At 44.6% G+C, this 15,161-nt stretch overlaps 1 protein-coding gene across 3 annotated transcripts in view; it reads left to right on the top strand.

Annotated features, from left to right (window-relative positions):
* The window catches only part of LOC311046790 (disintegrin and metalloproteinase domain-containing protein 10-like), a 41,711-nt gene extending 28,735 nt beyond the window's left edge, over positions 1–12,976 (top strand). For 2 of the 3 annotated variants that reach the window (XM_084059351.1, XM_084059352.1), the window contains 2 exons: positions 950–1,076; positions 1,217–4,287. In XM_084059351.1, the coding sequence (XP_083915477.1) occupies positions 950–1,076; positions 1,217–1,446 (357 nt within the window). In that variant the 3' untranslated portion in view covers positions 1,447–4,287. Of the gene's footprint in view, positions 1–949; positions 1,077–1,216; positions 4,288–11,278 lie in introns of those variants that run through there. The other variant, XR_014600928.1, reaches the window with a different exon arrangement.
* The last annotated feature ends 2,185 nt before the right edge of the window (positions 12,977–15,161 follow it).

Genomic DNA, 15,161 nt, shown 5'->3' with positions numbered 1-15,161 from the left:
GTGTCTCCACCGCTTTAATAGTAATGATAATAATGATAATAACTTGAATTTATATAGCGTCTTTCAAAAACCCAAGGACGCTTTACCATTACAAAAATAAACAAGAGTTTATCAGTTAGAACTCTTACTTAAACCCATTAAGACCTGAGGGCGGATCTACAGACAGTTTTCTGAAAAACGTATGTTGCTATATCAGTGGTGCTCAAAACGTTTTCATGTCAAGGACCCCCAGAAGCAAAGATTTGAGTAAAACATGTTTGCTTTAAGAGTATATATGCATCCATGTGTACACTCTCATATATGTATATATTCAAAGATTTGCACACATTTTCAAGATTAAAAAAAAAATAGCTGATCTACAAGCTTGTATATCTGCTATTTTTGAATAGCCAAAGTATGAAATAATGGTTAAAGTGGTCTCCATCCTGGACTGAGGTGAATCAGAGGACCTCAGGCTACAGACAGACAGACAGAGTTCCAGCAGCTCAGATAGATCTGGAGGTCCAGGCCGTTAAGAACTTAGTTAACAATAAAACCTTGCACTTGCACCGACTGTAGCCTCGTGCGCTCTGCATGGAGCCCCATGCGCTCTGCATGCAGCCCCATGCGCTCTGCATGCAGCCCCATGCGCTCTGCATGCAGCCCCATGCGCTCTGCATGCAGCCTCATGCGCTCTGCATGGGGCATGGGGCTGCATGCGCTTTGCATGCAGCCCCATGCGCTCTGCATGCAGCCGTTGTAGAGGGTGTTACAGTGGTCTAGGTGAGATAAATTAAGGGCATTAACAACTTTAAATTTGGGGTAGAGTGTATGGACAGTAACAGAGTATATGGACAGTAATGTAAGGACAGTAATGTATATTATAAGGACAGTAAAGGACAGTAATGTATATTATAAGGACAGTAATGTATATTATAAGGACAGTAACAAGGTTTCTCCTGCTCTCTAGGCTCATTGGTGGGCGGTGCTATTGATGGGCATCGCTCTCATCATGTTGATGGCTGGTTTCATTAAGATCTGCAGCGTCCACACACCCAGCAGCAACCCCAAACTACCCCCTCCTAAGCCCCTGCCAGGTGAGTGTATTGATAAACTACCCCCTCCTAAGCCCCTGCCAGGCGAGTGTGTTAATAAACTACCCCCTCCTCCCTGTCTCTCCACACTGGATCTCTAATGATCCTCTAGATCTCTACTGATCCACCGTCTCTCTCCACAGGAACTCTGAAGAGGCGGCGAGCTCAGCAGGCGGCCGCCGCCCAGGTGCAGCCCCCCCACGGGGGTCACGGGGGTCACGGCGGGGGGCAGCGGCACGGGGCCGGCGGCCCCCCTCCCCAGAGACAGAGCCAGAACCAGAACCAGAGGCCCAGCGGACCTCAGAGACCCAGCCAGCCTCAGAGACACCGGCAGCCCAGAGAGAACTATCAGATGGGACAGCTGAGGCGCTGACACCCCTCCCTACACGCCCCCCCCCCTCCCCCAATGCCTTGGCTCCTCCTCCTTGTGCCTACAGTGGGATAAATAAACGTCACTCCATCCAAAGACTGAAGCCCAACAACAAGTCGGCCATCTTGTGTTTGACCGCCGCCCACGTGTAGCAGCTACTCTGATTGGCTCTAAGCGTGGTCGGCGGCCATCTTTTTATCTTCTCTCCCCTCCCTCCATTCTGAAGGAGTGCCAAGGAGTTCAGGAAGCGTAGCCCCCCCCCCCCCCCCCCCCATAGCTCTGAGAGCGTTCAGATGGAACCACATGGAACCGTTAAAATGAACCCTTACGGGTCCATGTGGTTCCATATGTACTCTCTCATAGTTAACAGACCTGTTAAGGGTCACTTTGGATTCAAGGAACCCTGAGGGTCCCCATAAGGACCACTTGCTTTAGAGTGTTTGACGTCTTTTTACTTTTCACGCTCATGGCTGCCTCCTGCTGGTGAGAAAAAGAAAATGTTTCTGTGTTTTGTTTTGTTTAGTTTTTTTCCATTTCTTAAAAAAGCCCAGGAATGAATGAGAGAATCTATAATGTACACACACACACACACACACACACACACACACACACACACACACACACACACACACACACACAGAGAGAGTTTGGACCAGTTAAAGATGCAGACAGTCTTGTGCATGTGACTGTACAGATTTAAATGTATCGTAAAAATGAAGAAAAACAACAAAACACTATTTCTTCTACTGTAAAACGTGGAGTTCTTTTTAGTGCTCTCAGGACTTCTACTGTAAAACGTAGAGTTCTTTTTAGTGCTCTCAGGACTTCTACTGTAAAACGTAGAGTTCTTTTTAGTGCTCTCAGGACTTCTACTGTAAAACGTGGAGTTCTTTTTAGTGCTCTCAGGACTTCTACTGTAAAACGTGGAGTTCTTTTTAGTGCTCTCAGGACTTCTTTAACAACGCAAAAGGAAAAGGGTCTCCGTGACTACGAGGTCCAGTTTGTGATTGACGTCCACCTGGTCCAATCACACGGAGCTCCTGAAGAAAATACTGGTTCTCAATGTGGGGTGTAAAAAACGGGTCCATTTGGTTCTGTTTGTACCCTCATAGTTACAGACCTGTAAGGGTCCATTTGGTTCCATGTGTACACTCTCAGAGTTACAGACCTGTAAGGGTCCGTTTGGTTCTGTTTGTACCCTCATAGTTGCAGACCTGTAAGGGACCATTTGGACCCCCAGTGGTCCCCGGACCCATAGGTGCCGATAGCGTGGCGGGGGGTCGGGGTCAAAGCCCCCACGGCCCCACCACATTGATCAGCCCCCACATCAATCTCAGATGTCAGGCGGGGCTAGTGCGGTTCGAGTTTGGCCCCCACGGCCGCGCACATAAATCGGCGTCCCTGCCCGGAGCCCCGGACCCTACATTGAGAACGGTGAAGCAGAATCATGTGATTGGTTGAAGCAGGTTGTCACTCGTTGTCTTTTTATCGTTTGGTTAAAAAAGGAATGTGTAAAAAACACTAGATACTGTTTAGAGGAAAAGGTGTAAAAAACACTAGATACTGTTTAGAGGAAAAGGTGTAAAAAACACTAGATACTGTTTAGAGGAAAAGGGACCCGCTATTGTCTTCTTGATTTGTTTAGATTTATTTTGTTGATATTGAAGAATAAATAAATAACCACTAATTGAAGCCCATGGTTTTACCTGTTGGGATTAAAGGTGAAGGAGCTCATATTGTATCCATATATGGTGTACAAAGGGGGGGGGGGGTTCACGTTGTAAAACTTGTACAGTACTTGGAGAAATTAGCATTTCATTTGAAAATGAAATTACATTTTTGATACGTCTTGTTTTATGTTTTTGTATCTAATTCCAGAGTAAATTGTTCAAAGATGTTCATATGTGACAAAAAATAAAAATGCTTTTCCTCTTAAAGGACCACTTCACCCATTTTAAACCGATCTTCATATAATTGGTCCTCACTAACGCTCATTATTATAGAATGGTACCATTTTATCTACTGTGTCTGTGGACAGTTCAGGACATCTGTTAGGCCTGTGACATCATCGTTAGGCAGGTTTTTTTTTCTTTTTTTAAACAAGATTTCACTGTTTTTTATTTAGATTTGTATTAAGGCGAGAACAATAGCTTCCATTATAGCATGCTAACTTTCCAGAACTAGAAAGGCTGTAGTTTTTTGTTAGCTTGGATTCCTCATCGATGATGTCACTGGTAGGCAGGTTTCTGAACTGTCCACAGCCCTCCTCTGAGACACAGACCAAGTAGACAAAAATCATATCATTATATTATAATGAGAATTAGTGAGGACCAATTATATGAAGAGTTGAAAATGGGTGAAGTCGGCTTTTAAGTTATTTCATTTCTGTGTGCTCGTTGAAATGGAGTTCATCTTCATCATCATCATCGATGGTTAAAAAAGAAGCAAATCATGGTGAGTGTGGTGGAGTTAATGTTACATATTCATTTCCTGTCTGTGTTATCTTGTGGCATGGTTTGGTTTGGCTAGAAGAGATGAAGAATAATGCCTGTACATTTTACTTTGTTTTCATTTCGTAGTCTTGGTAAAAAAAGAAAAGAGAAAAAAAAGGTTTTTAGATAAACGTGCTTCACTGAAATGTCCAAATTGAGTTGAAAATGTTGTAGGTGACGTAGGCCCCGAAAACACTACTGTTCACTGTGTTCTATACAGTATCGCACATTTTTGTTCACTTTGAACATTTTTACTAAAGAAAATAAAAAATAAAAAAATACATTTTAAATTGTATTGTGCAAAGAGATGTAATTTTTTGGAGTACTTGAAATGCATTAATTAAAGACTCGTTCAAAAAGAGATCCTTGCTTACTGTGTTTGTAGCTCAATACAGCTCTAGCCTCTTAGAGTAGTGATTTACTACTGTATACAGCTCTTAGAGTAGTGATTCACTATACAGCTCCTAGTGATTCAGCACCTAGAGTAGTGATTCACTATACAGCTAGAGTAGTGATTCACTGTTCGCTATGCATCTTGTCATTCTGTCTAAAGACATGCACATTGCTGCTCTCTCATCTTGCAAGACATCCATGAGAGGATTGGACACTCCGGCCGAAATTACATGCTTTCAGAATTACGTCAAAGTTTCTGGATTCCCAAAGCGAACTCTGCAATAAGAAGACTCCTTGTCTTCTTAGACAACGGAGTGCGTTGTCTATAGCAGACACCATGGAAAAGTTGGGGAACAAAATATGTCCAACTTGCCGCCCGACAGAGTGCTGCCGACCAACCCCCCTTCACGAACGTGACTCCAGACAGTGTTATGTGAAGCTGAAGCCATCATTAACAGCAGGCCCATCACAACATTGTCAGATGATCCCAGTGATCTTCAGCCCCTGACGCCAAATCACCTGTTGTTGATGAAAAAATCACACCCTGTGTGAAGGAAGCGGTGCCTTTGGGGCGGGCCTTAAAGGAGAATTCCGGTCATTTTAAGTGTTATGTTTGATGTGTGTCAAATCACTTACCAACGTAGAAATGAAAATCGCGTTACTCGACAGATCCCCCTGTCAACCCCCACCGTTGCCATGATACTCCTATCGTGGATAGCCCAAATTCGCCTATTTTAACAAATGTAAAGTCTGTTTTTTTTCTCCTAGTACTCATTGTGGAGTCCCATGATAACGTAACAGGCGCTAAAACTCCCGACAAGCTAACGGCTAATAACAGAACGAGCTAACGCTGGGGCTGCTTATCTCTGCATGGCAGCCCCAGGTTGCCAGGTCGGGAGAGAAACCAGCAACCAGCATTAGCTCGTTCTGTTATTAGCCGTTAGCTTGTCGGGAGTTTTAGCGCCTGTTACATTATCATGGGACTCAACAATGAGTACTAGAAGCAAAAAAACAGACTTTGCATTTGTTAAAATAGGCGAATTTGGGCTATCCACGATAGGAGTATCATGCCAACGGTGGGGGTTGACAGGGGGATCTGTCGAGTAACGCGATTTTCATTTCTACGTTGGTAAGTGATTTGACACACATCAAACATAACACTTAAAATGACCGGAATTCTCCTTTAACTCATTTCAGTTCGTCCCTATTGGTGGATTGAGTCCACTTACCAAATTTGTACTTGGTAGCATGCTGCAAACTGGAATGATGGCTGTTTAAAGCCCAGCCAATGGGCAGACAGAGGGGGCGGGGCTTAAGTAATGACAGTTAGTCCCTATTGCTGGCTTTAGTCCATGTACAAAATTTGTACTCCATAGCATGCTGCGAACTTGAGTTATGGCTGTTTGAAGGCCAGCCAATGGGAAGACAGAGGGGGCGGGGCTTCAGAAATTCATGCTGGTCCCTATTGGTGGTCTAAGTCCACATACCAAATGTGGACTTGGTGGCATGCTGCAAACTGGAGTTACATTACATTACATTACATTACAGTCATTTAGCAGACGCTTTTATCCAAAGCGACTTACAATAAGTGTATTCAACATAGGTAGGGAACGAAACTACTAATCACCAGAGGTCTTAAGTGTATTTCCTGTAAAAACAAGCAACCAAGAGTATACCTAGCGCTAAGGTAAAAGTGCAATATATCAGCTATCTACTTTCAAGCACATGAGATAAAATAGCCAAATCAAATGAGCACGAGCTAATCAATCCAATACAACAATAGTTCCTAAACTAGTTAACAACAAGTAGGCCAGGCAAAGAGGAAGGGTAGTGTTTCCTGAAGAGGTGGGTTTTCAGCCTGCGGCGAAAGATGGGCAGTGACTCTGCTGTCCTGATATCAGTGGGAAGTTCATTCCACCACTGTGGGGCCAGAACAGAAAAAAGTCGTGACCGTGTCGATCGACCAGAAGGACCGTTGAGTGGCGGGGGAGTCAGTCGCCCCTTGGTGGCCGACCGGAGTGGTCGGGAAGGGTTGTGGGCATTGACCAATACCCGGAGGTAAGAGGGAGCTGTTCCTTTCACTGCCCTATAGGCTAGCACCAGGGTTTTAAACTGAATTCGAGCCGCTACGGGGAGCCAGTGCAGGGAACGGAGAAGGATAGTTGTGTGAGAGAACTTGGGGCGGTTGAACACCAGACGAGCCGCAGCTTTCTGAACAAGCTCCAGGGGTCTAATGGCAGATGCCGGAGCGCCAGCCAGGAGGGAGTTGCAGTAGTCCAGGCGGGAGATGACAAGAGCCTGGATGAGCACCTGGGCTGCCTTCTCCGTGAGGAAGGGCCGAATTCTCCTGATGTTGTAGAGGAGGAATCTGCAGGACCGTGTCACTGATGCGATGTTAGCCGAGAACGACAGTTGATCGTCCAGGGTCACACCCAGATTCTTCGCAGTCCGAGTTGACGTCACCACAGCGTTCTCAATGGTGATGGCCATGTCTCGGTGAGGACAGCCCTTCCCCGGGATGAACATCAGCTCGGTCTTGTCCAGGTTGAGCTTCAGGTGGTTCGTCGACATCCACTCCGAGATGTCAGCCAGGCAAGCAGCAATGCGTGCCTCCACTTGTGTGTCAGAGGGGGGGAATGAGAGGATCAGCTGGGTGTCATCGGCATAGCAGTGGTAGGAAAAGCCATGGGAGCGGATGACAGCACCAAGAGATGTAGTGTAGAGAGAGAAGAGAAGAGGACCCAGAACCGAGCCTTGGGGAACCCCAGTAGTGAGCCTGTGTGGTTCAGACACAGACCCTCCCAGCATCACCTGGTAGGAGCGACCCGTCAGGTAGGATGCAAACAGGGAGAGTGCAGAGCCTGAGACACCCATCCCCTCGAGGGTGGAGAGGAGGATCTGATGGTTCACTGTGTCGAACGCTGCAGACAGGTCCAGGAGTATCAGGACAGAGGAGAGAGAGTTCGCTCTAGCGGCATGGAGTGACTCCGCCACTGCCAGGAGGGCAGTCTCTGTCGAGTGACCCACTTTGAACCCAGACTGGTTGGAGTCCAGGAGGTTGTTCTGGTGGAGATACGAGGACAGTTGTTTGAACACAGCACGTTCGAGAGTTTTAGATAGGAAGGATAGAAGGGAAACCGGCCTGTAGTTCTTGACTTCAGAGGGGTCAAGTGTCGGTTTCTTGAGGAGGGGGGTGACTCTGGCAGTCTTGAAAGTAGAGGGAAAGTAACCAGATGTCAGAGAGGTGTTAATAAGGTGGGTTAAGAAGGGAAGAAGTTCAGGTGCAGTGGACTGCAGCAGAGGGGATGGGACAGGGTCCAGAGAGCATGAGGTGGGGCGGCTAGAGGTAACAAGGAGAAGGACCTCGTTAGGAGAAAGGGGAGAAAAGTGGGATAGAGAGGTGGAGGGGGGGGAGAGAGGAGTAGATGAAACTAGAGAGGGGAGGGTGGAAGAGGGACGGGTGTGGGTAGTGCGCAGGGCACCAGCCGGGGGAGGAGGGAATGAGGATCGGATATCGTTCACCTTCTTGTCAAAGAAGTTGGCGAAATCGTCAGGGACGAGGGACGAGGAGGGAGGAGGGGGAGGTGGTTGCAAGAGAGAGGAGAAAGTTTCAAAGAGTTTTTTAGGGTTAGAAGCAGAAGCCTGAATTTTAGTGCAGAAGAAAGCAGCTTTAGCAGCTGATAGAGAGGAGGAAAAGGTAGAAAGGAGAGATTGGAAGGTAAGGAGGTCCTCCGGGAGGTTGCCATTTCTCCATTTACGCTCAGCTGCTCTTAGGCTCCGTCTCTCAGTACGCACTGAGTCCGACAACCAGGGTGCAGGTGGAGTTTGGCGTGCAGGCCTGGTGGTGAGGGGACAGAGATGGTCCAGGGAAGAGGATAGAGTAGAGAAAAGAAGATCAGTGGCAGTGTCGGGGGATAGTAGGGCAAAGGATTCGGGGGCAGGGAGAGCAGAGAGGACAGAGGAGGAAAGATCAGAGGAGGATAGTGAGCGAAGGTTGCGACGTGAGGAAATCATGTGGGTAGGGAGGGGCTGTGGGGGGGGGGAGGAGAGAGAGAGAGAGTAAGACATGAGGTAGTGATCAGAGAGTTTCTTACCGTTTTCACTGGGAGGAGGAGTGATGGACAGGTTAGCAGTAGAGCAGCCTCTGGTGAAGATCAGGTCCAGTTGGTTGCCCTTCTCGTGGGTAGGGGGAGATGGGGAAAGGACTATGTCGAAGGCGGCGAGAAACGACAGTAGTGGGTCTAGCTGCTTCTCGGTCGGGAGGTTGAAGTCACCCAGAAGGATGATTCCAGAGCCGTCGACCGGGAAGTGAGAGACTAGATGGTCGAGTTCCTCCAGGAAGCCACCAGCATGGCCCGGTGGGCGATAAACAACTGCAATGGTGAGCTTGACTGGATGAGAAACCGTGACCATGTGATATTCAAAAGAGTTAGGAGAGAATTGTGACAGTGAGACAGGAGAGTATTTCCATTTTCTGGAAATTAGGAGACCAGCACCACCACCTATCCGCACGCCTCTGGGAGTGTGAGAGAAAGAGAACACATCTGACAGAGCCGCGGGTGTAGCAGTGTTTTCTGGTGGGATCCAAGTCTCAGTCAGGGCAAGGAAGTTAAGGGAGAGCCCGGATGCGTAGCCTGTGATGAAAGCAGCTTTGCCTTCCACCACAGCCGAGCGGCAATTCCAGAGCCCCCCTGTTACCACTTGCTTGACGTGAGTTGAAATAGTAGGATATATTAGATTAGCGGTCTCGCGACATCTGGGTGTAACCCAGTGTTTTTGCGACCGCCAGGAAGAGGAGAGGACAGGAATAGGGAGAAAGCACATTATAGATCACTAAACATAAACACACTACTATATCTATCACACCCCTATATATAGAAGAAGCACTCAATGGTCCAGGTCTTACATTGACTAAGTCGCGCTTTGACAAAGTCGCCTGCAGCTGCCCTTAGTTCGACTGGCCGCTTGAAAGCTGCCGCTTTCAAAGCTAGTATTTAAAGCCACTTCAACTGATTGCTAATCACCTGCCAGGAGTGAATGCCCCTCCCCTAATTATACAAGTCTTCAGTTCAAAGTGCCTTTAATAGGCTGTCAGCTGAGCAATAGAGCAAGCTAAATAACAACTAGTTAGAAGCTAAAGCAACTATACAACTACACAACACTACAACTATACAAACTACACAACACTGACACTTTAGAACAAAGTACAGCTACTTAAAGCAACCTGCTATTATAAGAAAATATACTCAAACTGTCTCTAGGTGACTCAGGCAGAATACAGGGTTCCTTCAGCTGTTGAATTTACACACTGCTGTTGAGTTATAGCTGTTTAAAATCCCGTGCTCATCCCGTGCTCATACGGGCGCTGGGGGTCCCTGGACCCCTCTTTGATAACTTCATCAATTCATGCTCGTGCCTATTGGTGGTCTAAGTCCACATACCAAATGTGGACTTGGTGGCATGCTGCAAACTGGAGTTATAGCTGTTTAAAATCCCGTGCTCATACGGGCGCTGGGCGTCCCTGGACCCCTCTTTGATAACGTCATCAATGCATGCTCGTCCCTATTGGTGGTCTAAGTCCACATACCAAATTTGGACTTGGTGGCATGCTGCAAACTGAAGTTATAGCTGTTTGCTTCTTTGCCGTGCTCATCCCGTGCTCACACAAACGGACGGACCCACGGACACGCAGACAGAGTCAAACGTAGAGCGGTTGGCACCGCTAAAAACAGCCGTTACTGCCTGTAGGGCTGTTCCAGACAGCAGAGCTGTACGCTCGTCGACGTTGGAGGCAGACTCAGTATATTGCTATTGAGGGTACCTGCCCCTTCTCCAAGAACGCCAAAAATGGTCTCAAGTCAAGCGAAACCTTGCACCTACGATGTTGTACTGATTGTGATTGAGAAAAAGAAAAAGAATGCTAGTTTGGAGCGCAGGAAACAAACCTAATACGCGAGGGGTCCGTGTTTTTTCAATTCATTTAATTTTTTTTCACTTCCCCCCCCAAAAAAATGTAAAAGAAATGAAAAAAATAATCTAAAAACACGGTTTCCTCACGTATTAGAAGGACAATATCAGTCACCAGAACCAAGGACGGGTGTTTCCGATTAATCTATCATGGTTAAAATGGGTTTTAACCATGATTTTGAAGTTACAATGGGTTTGTATAGGAAGGGGGCGTGTCTGATCAAATATCTAAATACTGAATCAAGCAACTTAAAAACTGTTATTTTGGAGTTATTGAAAAGGTCTGAAAAGTCCTTAACTTGTCACTTATGCTGTATGTTGGTTTGTTTACTGTTGAATCATCTTGGGACCTTCCTGGGGTTCGACCCACAGTTTGAGAACCACTGGTTTAGAGGGCTCCTTAGATCTATAATGTCTTCTGTTTAACTGGACAGTCATGAAAAGGTAGATCACACACACACACACACACACACACACACACACACACACACACACACACACACACACACACACACACACACACACACACACACACACACACACAGAGTTTGGACCAGTTAAAGATGCAGACAGTCTTGTGCATGTGACTGTACAGATTTAAATGTATCGTAAAAATGAAGAAAAACAACAAGACACTATTTCTTCTACTGTAAAACGTAGAGTTCTTTTTAGTGCTCTCAGGACTTCTACTGTAAAACGTAGAGTTCTTTTTAGTGCTCTCAGGACTTCTACTGTAAAACGTAGAGTTCTTTTTAGTGCTCTCAGGACTTCTACTGTAAAACGTAGAGTTCTTTTTAGTGCTCTCAGGACTTCTACTGTAAAACGTGGAGTTCTTTTTAGTGCTCTCAGGACTTCTTTAACAACGCAAAAGGAAAAGGGTCTCCGTGACTACGAGGTCCAGTTTGTGATTGACGTCCACCTGGTCCAATCACACGGAGCTCCTGAAGAAAATACTGGTTCTCAATGTGGGGTGTAAAAAACAGGTCCATTTGGTTCTGTTTGTACCCTCATAGTTACAGACCTGTAAGGGTCCATTTGGTTCCATGTGTACACTCTCAGAGTTACAGACCTGTAAGGGTCCATTTGGTTCTGTTTGTACCCTCATAGTTACAGACCTGTAAGGGACCATTTGGACCCCCAGTGGTCCCCGGACCCATAGGTGCCGATAGCGTGGGGGGGCGTTGGGGTCAAAGCCCCCACGGCCCCACCACATTGATCAGCCCCCACTCTATCTCAGATGTCAGGCGGGGCTAGTGCAGTTCGAGTTTAGCCCCCACGGCCGCGCACATAAATCGGCGTCCCTGCCCGGAGCCCCGGACCCTACATTGAGAACGGTGAAGCAGAATCATGTGATTGGTTGAAGCAGGTTGTCACTCGTTGTCTTTTTATCGTTTGGTTAAAAAAGGAATGTGTAAAAAACACTAGATACTGTTTAGAGGAAAAGGTGTAAAAAACACTAGATACTGTTTAGAGGAAAAGGTGTAAAAAAACACTAGATACTGTTTAGAGGAAAAGGGACCCGCTATTGTCTTCTTGATTTGTTTAGATTTATTTTGTTGATATTGAAGAATAAATAATAACCACTAATTGAAGCCCATGGTTTTACCTGTTGGGATTAAAGGTGAAGGAGCTCATATTGTATCCATATATGGTGTACAAAGGGGGGGGGGGTTCACGTTGTAAAACTTGTACAGTACTTGGAGAAATTAGCATTTCATTTGAAAATGAAATTACATTTTTGATACGTCTTGTTTTATGTTTTTGTATCTAATTCCAGAGTAAATTGTTCAAAGATGTTCATATGTGACAAAAAATAAAAATGCTTTTCCTCTTAAAGGACCACTTCACCCATTTTAAACCGATCTTCATATAATTGGTCCTCACTAACGCTCATTATAATAGAATGGTACCATTGTATCTACTGTGTCTGTGGACAGTCCAGGAACCCACCTCCCTGTGACATCATCGTTAGGCAGGTTTTTTTTTTTTTTTAAACAAGATTTCACAGTTTTTTATTTAGATTTGTATTAAGGCGAGAACAATAGCTTCCATTATAGCATGCTAACTTTCCAGAACTAGAAAGGCTGTAGTTTTTTGTTAGCTTGGATTCCTCATCGATGATGTCACTGGTAGGCAGGTTTCTGAACTGTCCACAGCCCTCCTCTGAGACACAGACCAAGTAGACAAAAATCATATCATTATATTATAATGAGAATTAGTGAGGACCAATAATATGAAGAGTTGAAAATGGGTGAAGTCGGCTTTTAAGTTATTTCATTTCTGTGTGCTCGTTGAAATGGAGTTCATCTTCATCATCATCATCAATGGTTAAAAAAGAAGCAAATCATGGTGAGTGTGGTGGAGTTAATGTTACATATTCATTTTCTGTCTGTGTTATCTTGTGGCATGGTTTGGTTTGGCTAGAAGAGATGAAGAATAATGCCTGTACATTTTACTTTGTTTTCATTTCGTAGTCTTGGTAAAAAAAAGAAAAGAGAAAAAAAAGGTTTTTAGATAAACGTGCTTCACTGAAATGTCCAAATTGAGTTGAAAATGTTGTAGGTGACGTAGGCCCCGAAAACACTACTGTTCACTGTGTTCTATACAGTATCGCACATTTTTGTTCACTTTGAACATTTTTACTAAAGAAAATAAAAAAATAAAAAATACATTTTAAATTGTATTGTGCAAAGAGATGTAATTTTTTGGAGTACTTGAAATGCATTAATTAAAGACTCGTTCAAAAAGAGATCCTTGCTTACTGTGTTCAATACAGCTCTTAGAGTAGTGATTTACTATACAGCTCTTAGAGTAGTGATTCACTATACAGCTCTTAGAGTAGTGATTTACTATACAGCTCTTAGAGTAGTGATTCACTATACAGCTCCTAGAGTTGTGATTCAGCTCCTAGAGTGGTGATTCACTATACAGCTAGAGTAGTGATTCACTGTTCGCTATGCATCCTGTCATTCTGTCTAAAGACATGCACATTGCTGCTCTCTCATCTTGCAAGACATCCATGAGAGGATTGGACACTCCGGCCGAAATTACATGCTTTCAGAATTACGACAAAGTTTCTGGATTCCCAAAGCGAACTCTGCAATAAGAAGACTCCTTGTCTTCTTAGACAACGGAGTGCGTTGTCTATAGCAGACACCATGGAAAAGTTGGGGAACAAAAGATGTCCAACTTATTTTGTTGATATTGAAGAATAAATAAATAACCACTAATTGAAGCCCATGGTTTTACCTGTTGGGATTAAAGGTGAAGGAGCTCATATTGTGTCCATATATGGTGTACAAAGGGGGGGGGGTTCACGTTGTAAAACTTGTACAGTACTTGGAGAAATTAGCATTTCATTTGAAAATGAAATTACATTTTTGATACGTCTTGTTTTATGTTTTTGTATCTAATTCCAGAGTAAATTGTTCAAAGATGTTCATATGTGACAAAAAATAAAAATGCTTTTCCTCTTAAAGGACCACTTCACCCATTTTAAACCGATTTTCATATAATTGGTCCTCACTAACGCTCATTATAATAGAATGGTACCATTTTATCTACTGTGTCTGTGGACAGTTCAGGAACCCACCTCCCTGTGACATCATCGTTAGGCAGGTTTTTTTTCTTTTTTTAAACAAGATTTCACAGTTTTTTATTTAGATTTGTATTAAGGCGAGAACAATAGCTTCCATTATAGCATGCTAACTTTCCAGAACTAGAAAGGCTGTAGTTTTTTGTTAGCTTGGATTCCTCATCGATGATGTCACTGGTAGGCAGGTTTCTGAACTGTCCACAGCCCTCCTCTGAGACACAGACCAAGTAGACAAAAATCATATCATTATATATTATAATGAGAATTAGTGAGGACCAATTATATGAAGAGTTGAAAATGGGTGAAGTCGGCTTCAATACAGCTCTTAGAGTAGTGATTTACTATACAGCTCTTAGAGTAGTGATTCACTATACAGCTCCTAGAGTAGTGATTCAGCTCCTAGAGTGGTGATTCACTATACAGCTAGAGTAGTGATTCACTGTTCGCTATGCATCCTGTCATTCTGTCTAAAGACATGCACATTGCTGCTCTCTCATCTTGCAAGACATCCATGAGAGGATTGGACACTCCGGCCGAAATTACATGCTTTCAGAATTACGACAAAGTTTCTGGATTCCCAAAGCGAACTCTGCAATAAGAAGACTCCTTGTCTTCTTAGACAACGGAGTGCGTTGTCTATAGCAGACACCATGGAAAAGTTGGGGAACAAAAGATGTCCAACTTGCCGCCCGACAGAGTGCTGCCGACCAACCCCCCTTCACGAACGTGACTCCAGACAGTGTTATGTGAAGCTGAAGCCATCATTAACAGCAGGCCCATCACAACATTGTCAGATGATCCCAGTGATCTTCAGCCCCTGACGCCAAATCACCTGTTGTTGATGAAAAAACAGCCGTTACTGCCTGTAGGGCTGTTCCAGACAGCAGAGCTGTACATTGCAGACTCAGTATATTGCTATATTGCTATTGAGAGTACCTGCCCCTTCTCCAAGAACGCCAAAAATGGTCTCAAGTCAAGCGAAACCTTGCACCTACGATGTTGTACTGATTGTGATTGAGAAAAAGAAAAAGAATGCTAGTTTGGAGCGCAGGAAACAAACCTAATACGCGAGGGGTCCGTGTTTTTTCAATTCATTTTTCCATTAAAAAAAAAATGGATTGTATTAATTTTTTTTCACTCCCCCCCCAAAAAATGTAAAAGAAATGAAAAAAATTATCTAAAAACACGGTTTCCTCACGTATTACGGTATTAGAAGGACAATATCAGTCACCTGAACCAAGGACGGGTGTTTCCGATTAATCTATCATGGT

The sequence above is a fragment of the Gymnoscopelus microlampas genome, assembly GCF_963454915.1.
Source record: "Gymnoscopelus microlampas genome assembly, chromosome: 6".
NCBI lineage: Eukaryota > Metazoa > Chordata > Actinopteri > Myctophiformes > Myctophidae > Gymnoscopelus > Gymnoscopelus microlampas.
The sequence above is the reverse complement of the archived record's forward strand: the minus strand, read 5'-3'. Positions and strand labels throughout refer to the sequence as shown.